Raw genomic sequence first — 14,579 nt, 5'->3', positions numbered from 1 at the left:
TGCCCATCACCCCTCTTGACGTTCCAGTCACGTATGTTCCCCGCGTCATTGGTTGCCTCGGAAATGGACCTTTTACACTCTCCCCCCGACAGATCAAAGGGGTCAATCAGCTTGTCTGGTAACACTTGCCTCTGAAAAATCTTTGTTTTTAGAGATAAACATTTGGTGTAAAACGCACTCAGCCTGATTTCTCTCACCAGCAACAGAGCAGAAAAACATTTCGGGGGGGGGGAGAGAAAATGAAACTCTATGCCAAAAAACCATGGTCCTGGTTCGATTTTATCTCAGCCTTGTTAAGATAAGTACCTCCTCTTGCAACTATTTCACTACTCTGGCAAACATCTTGTACCTATTTCAGTAGAACACAAGGAAACTAGTTTCAGTGAATCAGCCTTCCAGCCTATGTGTAGCAGCAATACCAGGCACGTCGTCCTATCAGCCCAGCAGGCCTTGAGTCATAGCTCTCTGTCTCTCTGCTTGGCTCTCTTCAGTCCCGACTCCCAGAGTGGAGATGGGTAATATTTCTCCCACTCCCAACAATTTTATCTGCAGCCCGTCGGATCGATACAACCCAGCAGCAGCTAAATCATCCAGAGGTTATGTTCCTCTGCCATTTTTGGCAGCAGTAAAAAAAAAATTAAAAAAAGGGGGAATCGGGGAAAAAAAGGGGAGGCGAAACATAAGGAGCGGACTTCTTAGGCACCAAGAACGGCTCTTTTTACACGTGACTTCCCTCACCGTCGCTGTCACCGCTAACGACGGTGTTAGACGTCCTTGCGCCGGGGCAGAAGAATTGCCCGTAAAATGTATGGGTTTTATGAGCCATGGATGGAGTTGTTGCGGTAGGCATCGGCTTCTTAGTGTTTCTCCAGCCAGACCAATTTCCATAAGTGAGTGTTTGCCAACAGTGTGACATCCTCGCACTGGGCTTTCTCTCCAGAAGCCTTATTCCCCCTTCCCTTTCCCCAACCACAAATTCCTCAACTCCTTCCCCACCTCTGACCGACACCACATCTGAAAACATGTCAGTCTAAAGCCCCAGAAAAACACTCCGACACCCCACGCCACCACACCTTTCCACACAACACCCACAGACAGCGTAGTGCACTGTCAGGACAGTGAAGACGCTGACACAGGCTGGACAGCACAGTAGAGTACGATGAGACGAAGGCAGAGTCAATGTCATCGAGGAGGAGGGGCATCGACCCATCACACTAGACCAGACGAGCCAGTAGTCTACAGTAGCTTTAGCCCATGGCCTGTCAGTCAGTCAGTCTGTCTATAGCTACGGTTGCAGTCTCCTACAGTGTGGCTCAGGCTGTGCCAGTGTGCAGTCGATGCGTAGGCCGGGGGGGGACAGACACCCGCATCGATCGCAGAGCTTGAGACATGGGGGCTAGGGTTTCACCTGAGCACACTCATTCACACACACACACACACTCACACAGAACACACCCGGTGGGTTGGGTTAACCCTCTGACTGTAGGCAATCCCCCGACCGCACTCACATGCACAGTACTATGGTGACAAAATGCATTGAGTATTGCGACCGAAGAATCTTACCCTATCCGCGTCTTTTCATGGACTCTGCGTGTTTCGCAGTCTTGTCTTACCTTGTGTATATCCATGGCATCTCATTGTCGACGAAAAATTTACCATCTTGGCTTTCATGAAAGTTACGTAGTCAGAACCTTTGCTCCAGTCCCTTACAGTATCTCTCTCTCTCTCTCTCTTCTCTCTCTCTCTAGATGGCCAGTCAGACAGTCCCAACCAGCAGAGTGAGTCTGACATCAAGGACCAGCCTGAGAACGGTAAGAGTCTAATGACAACGTTGTACTCTACTATAGAACTACTGTAGTACTACTGTAGTATACTAGTACTATCATAGCACATTTGATTTATGAAGTGCTTTTTCTGCAATCGTGCTACTAAAATGACCAGTACACAGGTGTGTGTGTGTGTGTGTGTGTGTGTGTAAGTTCACCTGTCTTCATTCCTACTCCTGCCCGTCTGTAAAATTACACCCCCAACCAGTGCCTGCCGAGCCAATGCTTTGAAAATACTTCCCTCCTTGAAGTGATCACTGATCTCAACACGACTGGATTGCGCAAAGCCGTGTGGCGTGTAGAGTCCTTGCTTTGACCTACGGTATCCAGTGTTCACTTGAAGGGAGGAAGGAAGTCTTACTATTTTTTTATTGACAAAACAATGACAAAGGTGCAATCGGGTAATGGGACATTTTTCTTATTTTAAGTCTCAAATGGGAAGGTCCATTCCACATAAGTCCACTTCTATTCACATTCACTTAACCTTCCTGTACGATTTTAAACTACAGTACTTTCTGCCAGTTGGATTTTTTAAATTATCCGTGCCAAAAATTGTCTGGACGCTGTCGGGGAGAAAGAGTTGATTTATTTTTCAACCCCCCCCCACGCCGAAACCACACAGACACACACACACGGACATGTGTTTTGCCTTCGCTAAGCAGTGTGGTTGTGGCCCAGCCAGGCCTCTTCTCCTGGGCTGCTCGGAGCTGGCGATTTACAACACGCTCACACCCCGTGTGAACATCTAGCACCTTAAAGCCAAAGGGGAGACGGGAGGCCATTACCTAGCCATGAGGAGAGTGTGTGTTTGGGGAGGGGAGACGGGAGGCCATTACCTAGCCATGAGGAGAGTGTGTGTTTGGGGAGGGGGGGGGGGGTCGACCATCTCTCTCATAAGTGTCTAGTGTTGTTTTTATAACATGACCATATCTTAAGATTGTCCCTGCCAACACCCCGTTGCCTTATAACAAATGTCTTTCCCACTCCCCAGATAGCTGGGAGTGGTACTTAGTATAGGGAGAGGGACCTATTTGCGCGTGACACCGCCCCGCCCCGCCCTGTGTTTGTGTTTGGGACTTTTTATAGCAATTAACACAGACAGACAGATGAGGAGCTTGTTTATTCCCCCACCCCCCTTCCCTCTCTCCTCCTCTCCCCCCTCCCTCTCACCTCCCCTCCTCCTCTCACCCCCTGGCCCATATGTAGCTGATGTCATCTGCTCATCTGCTCTCTCTCTCTCTCTCTCTCTCTCTCTCTCTCTCTCCCTCTCTCTCTTTTTTCCCTCCCCTGTGGATGAACTGAAGGTCGCTCCATCTTGCATGTGCCTCTCTTGCGGATATCCAACATCACCTCCCATAATGCCTGTGTGATATTTTAGTTTTATTTATTTGATTTAATGTTTTCTTTTTTTGGGAGGGAGCCAAAGTCCATCTGCTGGCTGGCTGTAGCGCCGGGTCGAGATGAGTTGTGCATGTGTGGGTACTCAGCAGAGGGAATAATCCCTCCCTCCCACACACGCGCACACACACACACACACACACACACACACACACTTCCTAAAAGTCACCTCAGCCTAACAGACAGGTCATCTCAACCGCTCAATCATGTACCAGATAATAGTTGATGTCTCAACCTAACATACAGCTCACACTATGTCTCAACCTAACCTACAGCTCACACTGTCTCAACCTAACCTACAGCTCACACTGTCTCAACCTAACCTACAGCTCACACTGTCTCAACCTAACCTACAGCTCACACTATGTCTCAACCTAACCTACAGCTCACACTATGTCTCAACCTAACCTACAGCTCACACTATGTCTCAACCTAACCTACAGCTCACACTATGTCTCAACCTAACATACAGCTCACACACTGTCTCAACCTAACATACAGCTCACACTATGTCTCAACCTAACCTACAGCTCACACTATGTCTCAACCTAACCTACAGCTCACACTGTCTCAACCTAACCTACAGCTCACACTATGTCTCAACCTAACCTACAGCTCACACTGTCTCAACCTAACCTACAGCTCACACTGTCTCAACCTAACCTACAGCTCACACTATGTCTCAACCTAACCTACAGCTCACACTATGTCTCAACCTAACCTACAGCTCACACTATGTCTCAACCTAACCTACAGCTCACACTATGTCTCAACCTAACATACAGCTCACACACTGTCTCAACCTAACATACAGCTCACACTATGTCTCAACCTAACCTACAGCTCACAATATGTCTCAACCTAACCTACAGCTCACACTATGTCTCAACCTAACCTACAGCTCACACTGTCTCAACCTAACCTACAGCTCACACTATGTCTCAACCTAACCTACAGCTCACACTATGTCTCAACCTAACCTACAGCTCACACTATGTCTCAACCTAACCTACAGCTCACACTATGTCTCAACCTAACCTACAGCTCACACACTGTCTCAACCTAACCTACAGCTCACACTGTCTCAACCTAACCTACAGCTCACACTATGTCTCAACCTAACATACAGCTCACACACTGTCTCAACCTAACCTACAGCTCACACTATGTCTCAACCTAACATACAGCTCACACACTGTCTCAACCTAACATACAGCTCACACTATGTCTCAACCTAACCTACAGCTCACACTATGTCTCAACCTAACCTACAGCTCACACTATGTCTCAACCTAACATACAGCTCACACTATGTCTCAACCTAACCTACAGCTCACACTATGTCTCAACCTAACCTACAGCTCACACTGTGTCTCAACCTAACCTACAGCTCACACTGTCTCAACCTAACATACAGCTCACACACTGTCTCAACCTAACATACAGCTCAGACTATGACTCAACCTAACCTACAGCTCACACTATGTCTCAACCTAACCTATAGCTCACACTGTCTCAACCTAAACTACAGCTCACACTATGTCTCAACCTAACCTACAGCTCACACTGTCTCAACCTAACATACAGCTCACACTATGTCTCAACCTAACCTACAGCTCACACTATGTCTCAACCTAACCTACAGCTCACACTATGTCTCAACCTAACCTACAGCTCACACTATGTCTCAACCTAACATACAGCTCACACTATGTCTCAACCTAACATACAGCTCACACACTGTCTCAACCTAACATACAGCTCACACTATGTCTCAACCTAACCTACAGCTCACACTATGTCTCAACCTAACCTACAGCTCACACTATGTCTCAACCTAACCTACAGCTCACACTATGTCTCAACCTAACCTACAGCTCACACTATGTCTCAACCTAACCTACAGCTCACACTATGTCTCAACCTAACCTACAGCTCACACTATGTCTCAACCTAACCTACAGCTCACACTGTCTCAACCTAACCTACAGCTCACACTATGTCTCAACCTAACCTACAGCTCACACTATGTCTCAACCTAACCTACAGCTCACACTATGTCTCAACCTAACCTACAGCTCACACTATGTCTCAACCTAACATACAGCTCACACACTGTCTCAACCTAACCTACAGCTCACACTATGTCTCAACCTAACATACAGCTCACACACTGTCTCAACCTAACATACAGCTCACACTATGTCTCAACCTAACCTACAGCTCACACTATGTCTCAACCTAACCTACAGCTCACACTATGTCTCAACCTAACCTACAGCTCACACTATGTCTCAACCTAACCTACAGCTCACACACTGTCTCAACCTAACCTACAGCTCACACTGTCTCAACCTAACCTACAGCTCACACTATGTCTCAACCTAACATACAGCTCACACACTGTCTCAACCTAACCTACAGCTCACACTATGTCTCAACCTAACATACAGCTCACACACTGTCTCAACCTAACATACAGCTCACACTATGTCTCAACCTAACCTACAGCTCACACTATGTCTCAACCTAACCTACAGCTCACACTATGTCTCAACCTAACATACAGCTCACACTATGTCTCAACCTAACCTACAGCTCACACTATGTCTCAACCTAACCTACAGCTCACACTGTGTCTCAACCTAACCTACAGCTCACACTGTCTCAACCTAAAAACAGCTCACACACTGTCTCAACCTAACATACAGCTCAGACTATGAATCAACCTAACCTACAGCTCACACTGTCTCAACCTAACATACAGCTCACACTATGTCTCAACCTAACCTACAGCTCACACTATGTCTCAACCTAACATACAGCTCACACTATGTCTCAACCTAACATACAGCTCACACACTGTCTCAACCTAACATACAGCTCACACTATGTCTCAACCTAACCTACAGCTCACACTATGTCTCAACCTAACCTACAGCTCACACTATGTCTCAACCTAACCTACAGCTCACACTATGTCTCAACCTAACCTATAGCTCACACTATGTCTCAACCTAACCTACAGCTCACACTATGTCTCAACCTAACCTACAGCTCACACTATGTCTCAACCTAACCTACAGCTCACACTATGTCTCAACCTAACCTACAGTTTATTTCTCTCCCAGAGACCAACCACCTTACCCAACCCATCTAGAATAAACACTAAACCTTGTCACACAGTCCTAGCCCCTACCACCTACACTCGGTTTGATCAATTCCACCCAACACTAGTGTGACATATAAAATGCCACAGGGTGCCTCCTAAAAGTAAACGCTGAATGGCTGTTGCTCTGCATCGCTCTAGTTTCAGTCGGTGTACTAGGCGCTGCATAGGCAGAGTAACTATACCGTCAGCTTTGGCCCACTAACTTAGACATATCCTGCACTTGACCCTGGCGGTTAGAATAGAGAGGCTGTGGTTTCAACAATGCTGACTCCACACACACTTTACTACCTCTCCCCTCTTCCCCTCCTCACCCACACCCAGCGCTCTGACGCGACGTCGCCCCGTCTCGCTCCCCCCGCCTCTGTCGTCAGCACAGGAAAACACGCTGTGTGACTGTGAGGGGAAAGTGTGTGTGTGTGTGTGTTCAAATATGTGTTTGCAAATGTTTGTGTGTCTGCGCAAGTGTGTGACTGAGAAAGCGTGTGTGTGTGTGTGTGTGTGTGTGTGTGTGTGTGTGTTTGTGTGTGTGGCCTTTCCTGGTTAACCTTGACCCGTGGGTCCGGGTGCTACGTGCTGTTTGACAAAGCTTGACTGGTGTCTTTCGAGGACAAGAGGCTTGTTGTACAATCCACAGGCCATGAGATAAGACCAGAGGATATCCTCGCCTTTACACCCTCTACTGCTGCACACATATGAAACAATACACACACACACGTTTTTAGAAACAATACACACACACACACGTTTTAGAAACAATACACACACACATGTTTTAGAAACAATACACACACACGATTTAGAAACAATACACACACACCCGTTTTAGCAGCAACACACACACATGTTTTAGAAATAACTCACAAACACGTTTTAGCAACAATACAAACACACACACACATTTTTGAAACAACTAACACACACGTTTTATCAACAATACCCACACACGTTTTGGAAACAATGTACACACGTTTTAGCAACAATACACACACACACACACACATTTTAGCAAACAGAAAAGCACTTGTTGATATGTCAAAAGTTTTCTCTGACTTGTCATTGTTTGGTAGGGACACGTTTTCTCTCCCCTAACTCAGTTGAACTTGGGCCTCAACCTTTTTTCCTCCCTCCCTCCCACGCTGTTGAGCTGAGTTTTTTTGGTCTCCCTCGCCAGTCGGAGGGGAGGTTAGCTCTCCCAGCTCTTATGAAAGCCGAACCTCTGGCTCGTCCTACCCTCCTCTCTTTCTCTTATTTCTCCCTCTCTTTTCCCCCTTCTCCCTCTTCTGCCCTCTCTCTAACTCTCTTTCTCAGCCCCCCCCCCCCTCTCTCTCTGTCTCAGTGGACACAGCTGGGAGTGATTATCCTTGTTGAGATATAGAAGCCCTGCCCCCTCCTCCTCCTCCCCCTGTCTCCCTATACGAGGCGCTCACTCATGGAAATGGCCTTGTTGAACCCGGGCTGCCGAGTGCATATATATATACCTTCCTGCTCCCTGTACCGGCAGCTCAGGCTAGTGCGCTGTGGCTATGCTATGCCGCTGTGTCCTACAATCCCACAGTGGGGCTGTGTTATGCTCTCTGCACAGACGGACAGGCAGACAGACATGCTCGAACACACACACACACACGCTTTGTGTAATTGTTGTTTCACAAGTATGTAAAGCTGCATGGAAACTTTGACTTCTCTACGCGTGTATATATATAGTGTACGCACACAATTTAACTTGCCTATGGACACACACGGGGACACACACGTATATACTGTACACACACTATTTAACTTAATGCTTAGCACACGTGCGCGCACACACTCTTTTTCAAACTTCCTCTCCCTCCTGCTCTCTCTCAATTCTCCGACACACACTTTCCGTCTTTCTCTGTCTGTCTCGGAATTTTCACATTCTCATTTTCCTTCTTTCTCTTGTTTGTCACGTTCCCCCTCGTTCCCCCTCGTTCCCGTTCGCACTGCTTCTCCAGCACACCATTTCTCTCCTTCGTTCTCCTTTCCTCTTGTCCTGTTTATTCCTCTCTCATCTCTTTCTCAATCCCACTCCTTCTCTTTCCCTCTCTGCCCCCCCCCCCCACCCCCCCGTCCAGTCTCAGGGGCGTCTGCGCGGGAGTGCTCTGTGGGTCTACAGACTTTCAGCTAATGTCAGCAGTTTGGCTCGCAATGAGCCGTATATATTATCGCTCTCTCACGCAAGAGGCTCTCTTTCTGTCTACCTCTCTCCCTGCCTCTTAGTATCTATCTCTCTGCCTCTACCCCCGTCCACCCTCTACTCTCTCTGTCAGTTGCCTTCTTTATGTATGAATCTAGTGGTCCACATGCTGCAGGTCTCCTCAGCCACCGACCAGAGTTTCACCCGCCAACACTCCCTGTATGGGGGTGGGTGTACCTAATTCCCTTAATAGTGTACTACGTTTGAGCAGAGTACTATGGGCCCCTGGTCCAACGCAGTGCGCTATAATGCTATTGCGTGCTGTCTGGGACACAGTTCTGGGCAATGAAGATGAGTTGTGAGGGGGGAAAGTGTAGGAAAGCATGTCCAAAGTTTTGGAAAAAGTCTTGGAAAGATGGGTGGAGATGGGATTTAGTTCGACACTCAAATTTGTTTAGTACCAACTCAAGACATGCTCCAGTAGTTTGATTAGGGGCCCTCCTGGAGCCCCCTGCTGTAGTGTTGGGAGAGGCAAACACACACCCATGGGGACAGAGGCCCCAGATGTGCCCTGCCCTCTGGGTTACCCTAAACACACCCTCCTCCCCCACACGGCCTCTCTTTCCCACCGGGACATGGAAGGGTGGGTGTGTTTGTGCGTGTGTGTGTGTTGCGTAACAGGAGAGAATGTCGTGGTGTGTGTTTGAAAAGAAACGTGGGGAATCCTGTACCTCTTCCCTTATACCTCCTCTTTCATGTTTCCGATCCCTCTGTTGGCAATAGCATCACCTTGTGCTTTTCTATCTCTCTCTCTCTCTCGCGCTTTTAGGACATCTTGGCTTCCAGGACAGCTTCGTCACATCGGGGGTCTTCAGTGTTGCTGAACTCGTGCGAGTCTCACAGAGTAAGTTTGTCCATCTTGTTATTTCAATCTCTCTCTTTTTCTCTCCCTGACCCTCCCTCCCTCTCTCTCTCTTTCCTTCCCTCCCTCTCTCTCTCTCTTTCCCTCCCTCCCTCTCTCTCTCTTTCCCCTCCCTCTCTCTCTCTCTCTCTCTCTCTTTCCTTCCACCACTCCCTCTTTCCCTGTCCCCATCCCTCTCTTTCCCTCCCTCTCTTTCTCCCTCTCTTTCTCTCTCTCTTTCTCTCTCTCTTTCTCTCCCTCTCTCTCTTTTTTTCCCTCTCTCTCTCCCTCTCTCTTTCCCTCTCTCCCTCCCTCCCTCTCTCTCTCTTCCATTCTCCCTGTCTCTCCCCCTCCACAAAGAGATCCCTGCAGGCTGTGATTTGATTGCAGATCTGCCATCGATATGGTCCGGCCCACTAATGCAATTTATCAGGACCAGTACGGAGAGCCCCCCCACACACACACATACTCTCTTAATGAACTAAGAGCAAACCCCAAATCTCTCCCAAATCAGACAGTCGGCTAAAAACAAAGACCCAGATCAACTAAGATCTGGGCCCGTATTCCCAAAGGACTGATAGGACCAGTTGCCTTTTAGATCATAAGGAAATAATACATGGGGGGGACCTGATCCTAGATCAGCACTCCTACCCTGAGCCACTGCAATACACGCCCTGGAGTCCCTTTTATTTCAGGTAAGGCTGGAAGTGAACTAAAACAAGACCAGGCACCCGTCTGCTGTGGCATCATAGCTGGTCCCCAAGACCCGACAAGAAGGCCTACGTAATGATCGACTGGTGTGTCGTGTTGGGACTGGGGGACTCTGTAGGACCTGCGTGTAAAAGCCCTCTAGGAGAAGGAGAATGGGGCAACGAGAAAGTGAAGGGGTGAGAAAGAGGTGAGGGACGTGGCGAGACGAAGTACTGAGCAAAAGAAAGCCATCGTCGTCGTTCGGATAAGGAGGAGGAGACGGGAAAGACAAAAGAGAGAGATGGGAGGAGAGGCAGAGTGAGAGAGGGAGGGGAAGCAAACGTGACCTTTAAAAAGTGCCGTCTACGCGCAACACGGGGCGGTAGAGAGAGGGGGGTAGAGAGCGAGGGAGGGATGGATGGAGGGAGGAGAGTGACAGAGTGCAGAACAATCCATACGGCCCTGTCGATAGCCCCCGCTAACAATAGCCCATTGAAAGTGCCTGTCAGCACTCCGGCTGGAGCCCCTTTTGATCAAAGGTGCATTGATGACCACCCTACCACACACACACACACACACACACAGACACACACACACACACTGTCGTGACCCAATACTGGGCTGGGCCGCACCACACCTAGGACCAGCCATAGTGGGGATGGTCAGGGAGATGCGGGGGAGGTGAGACGGGGGAGGGTTGGGGGAGACCGGAGTGCCAAGGGGATCCAGACAGGGTGGACCCGGGCATCCGGCCCACCGTGTGAATCCCCCCACTAGGATTTTAACCTACACACACACATAGGCACACACACACAACCCCCCCCTTCTCAGTCTCACAGAGCTGGCACCCAGGTCTTGGCCCTCTCCAGATGCCTCCATTGTGTTGGCAGAGGACAGGGTAGGGCAGGGCAGACCCATCGTGTGTGTGTGTGTGTGTGTGTGTGTGTGTGTGTGTGTGTGTGAGACGTGTCAGGCAAGCAATCGGACAATCGTTTATTGTGGAGTTGTGTGTGTCTGTTTGGGACGAAACCAGAAGGATCCCATGATCCTGAGTGTACAATAGGTTGTGTTCTATTGGGACGTGTATGTGTGTGTGTGTGTGTGTGTGTGTGTGAGAGAGAGGGGGTGCATGTGTATCACTAGCTTGTGATATTAGTCTGATTAGCGCAGGCATAGCGCGGCCCCCGCATCAGAAGTCCTGGCATGTGATGGTTAACAAGATTAAGGAATATGCATAATGGATCTGGTTCTATGAAGAGCTGGGCTTTTATCCCAACATCTGTGACACGGGTGGGGGTGGTGGTGTGGGGGGGGGGGGGGGTAGGTAGAAGAAAGGAAGTTACCGGGTGGCTTATGTTTTCTGGAAGATTTCTTTCTCTCTCTCTCTCTCTCTCTTACAAACTTTTTATTTCGCTGTTTCTCGCTATCCCTCTCTCTCTCTCTACCACGCTCTCTCTCTCTCTCTCTCTCTCTCTACCACGCTCTCTCTCTCTCTCTCTCTCTCTCTCTCTCTCTCTCTCTTTCTCTCGCTCTCTTCCAGCCACAACATAGCCACAAGGGAGCTTTATTCACTTAGCTACTGTACATCTGACTGACTGTGTGTGGCCCTTAAAGCTAACAGTCTAGAAAGGTTTTTTCTTCTAAATGCCAATACATAATAAATCAAGTATGGAATGAAGTGTTGTGTTGAATATATCAAATAAAATGCCTTTGCCAATCAACAGGTCAGGCAAAGAATACTGTAAACCTTTAATACACAGACACAGTGCACATGAGACAGACCTACAGGGCTGGAACAAAACCCTGCACAACTTGTAGCTACAGGAAACTCCTGCCTCCTGACAAGGTCCATACGAGTGCACTCCAGGTTCTCTCCATCTTGAAGACGATCACAGACACACTGTCCAGCACTCTATCTGGCCATATAGAGCAATCCCCTTAGAGATCCCCCTCCCCCCCAAAACATTGACAGCACCCGTGGTTTGCCGAAGGGTGCCTGGTCTTCCCTTAAATAGCCACTGGCCCAAAGTGTCCATATCTACCCAGTCAGCAAAGCTGTATCTGTGTGTATTTGTGTGGGTGGGGGTCGACGGGTCTCTCTAAGGGGATTGCTCTATATGGCCAGATAGAGTGCTGGACAGTATACACAGCCATGACTTTGGTGGACACACACACACACACATACACTTCCTGAGCGAGTGTGTGTGTTTTTCCTTTTTTTTTTGTGGAACAGTTGGCATCAGAAAGCTGATGCACTTTAGCGTAATCCCAGTGGAAGTGTGGAGGTGCACGTAAGGTCGACATTACGACGCTCCGTGTGTGTGTGTGTGTGTGTGTGTGTGTGTGTGTGTGCATGCGTGGAACCAGGCAGGGGTGGGGGGGGTTGACTTGTGCACAGTGCAGAAGATGAGAGGTCGTTCATGGTATTGAATGGGGCGACAGCCCCCCACCTACCCCCGTCTATATGGCAGTGTGACCTTGGCTTTGTGCACCCATTACACAATTCAGTGGCAGGGCCCAATCGAATCTGCTTCTGTCGATCAATATCCTATTAAAGCACCACACAAAAAAAACGAGAGGGAGGGAGGGTGGAGAGAGCGAAATGAAAGTCTTCATAAAGTTAGTGGTTATAGCTACATCGTTTTTTACATTTATTTTGGTAGTCGTGACTTGGGCGGAATTGTAATTGTCCTGTTCATTACCGGGCCCGGGTATCACCCTTTCCTTTCCATGCCTCCCTTTTTCCTCTCTCTCCTCCCTTACCTATCTATGTCTCGTACATTCTATTCTACGTACATTCTATCCGTCTCTTCTGAGACAGTGTTCCTCTAATCTAGTTCACTGGTCCTTCTAGACATTCCCAATCAAATGCGGTATCACTACTTTGTCATGCCACACAGTCATGGGTTTATCTCTGTAGCCCAGTGCCAGTTTGACCAGGGCACCCTGTCGAGACTGTGCCAGTTTGACCAGGGCACCCTTTCGAGACAGTGCCAGTTTGACCAGGGCACCCTGTCGAGACAGTGCCAGTTTGACCAGGGCACCCTGTCGAGACAGTGCCAGTTTGACCAGGGCACCCTGTCGAGACAGTGCCAGTTTGACCAGGGCACCCTGTCGAGGCAATGCCAGTTTAACCAGGGAACCCTGTCGAGGCAGTGCCAGTTTAACCAGGGAACCCTGTCGAGGCAGTGCCAGTTTAACCAGGGCACCCTGTCGAGGCAGTGCCAGGGAACCCTTTGCCAGTTTGACCAGGGAACCCTGTTGAGACAGCCAGTGCCAGGGCACCCTTTGAGTTTAACCAGGGAACCCTGTCGAGGCAGTGCCAGTTTGACCAGGGCACCCTGTCGAGGCAGTGCCAGTTTGACCAGGGCACCCTGTCGAGGCAGTGCCAGTTTGACCAGGGCACCCTGTCGAGGCAGTGCCAGTTTGACCAGGGCACACTGTCGAGGCAGTGCCAGTTTGACCAGGGCACCCTGTCGAGACAGTGCCAGTTTGACCAGGGCACCCTGTCGAGACAGTGCCAGTTTAACCAGGGAACCCTGTCGAGACAGTGCCAGTTTAACCAGGGAACCCTGTCGAGACAGTGCCAGTTTGACCAGGGAACCCTGTCGAGGCAGTGCCAGTTTGACCAGGGCACCCTGTCGAGACAGTGCCAGTTTGACCAGGGCACCCTGTCGAGACAGTGCCAGATTAACCAGGGAACCCTGTCGAGACAGTGCCAGTTTAACCAGGGAACCCTGTCGAGACAGTGCCAGTTTGACCAGGGAACCCTGTCGAGGCAGTGCCAGTTTGACCAGGGCACCCTGTCGAGGCAGTGCCAGTTTGACCAGGGCACCCTGTCGAGGCAGTGCCAGTTTGACCAGGGCACCCTGTCGAGGCAGTGCCAGTTTGACCAGGGCACACTGTCGAGGCAGTGCCAGTTTGACCAGGGAACCCTGTCGAGACAGTGCCAGTTTGACCAGGGCACCCTGTCGAGACAGTGCCAGTTTAACCAGGGAACCCTGTCGAGACAGTGCCAGTTTGACCAGGGAACCCTGTCGAGGCAGTGCCAGTTTGACCAGGGCACCCTGTCGAGGCAGTGCCAGTTTGACCAGGGAACCCTGTCGAGACAGTGCCAGTTTGACCAGGGCACCCTGTCGAGACAGTGCCAGTTTAATCAGGGAACCCTGTCGAGACAGTGCCAGTTTGACCAGGGAACCCTGTCGAGGCAGTGCCAGTTTGACCAGGGCACCCTGTCGAGGCAGTGCCAGTTTGACCAGGGCACCCTGTCGAGGCAGTGCCAGTTTGACCAGGGCACCCTGTCGAGGCAGTGCCAGTTTGACCAGGGCACCCTGTCGAGGCAGTGCCAGTTTGACCAGGGCACCCTGTCGAGACAGTGCCAGTTTGACCAGGGCACCCTGTCGAGACAGTGCCAGTTTGACCAGGTCACCCTGTCGA

General features: G+C 49.7%; 1 protein-coding gene across 1 annotated transcript in view; it reads left to right on the top strand.

The window, feature by feature from the left end:
- LOC115108117 (nuclear factor I/A) overlaps positions 1-14,579 on the top strand; it is a 179,016-nt gene that overhangs the window by 122,766 nt on the left and 41,671 nt on the right. The window contains 2 exon segments of the mRNA XM_029632097.2: positions 1,749-1,811; positions 9,381-9,455. Coding sequence (XP_029487957.2) covers positions 1,749-1,811; positions 9,381-9,455 — 138 coding nt within the window.

The sequence above is a fragment of the Oncorhynchus nerka genome, linkage group LG24 (assembly GCF_034236695.1).
Source record: "Oncorhynchus nerka isolate Pitt River linkage group LG24, Oner_Uvic_2.0, whole genome shotgun sequence".
Classification (NCBI taxonomy): Eukaryota; Metazoa; Chordata; class Actinopteri; order Salmoniformes; family Salmonidae; genus Oncorhynchus; species Oncorhynchus nerka.
This window is presented reverse-complemented; position numbering and strand designations above follow the sequence as displayed.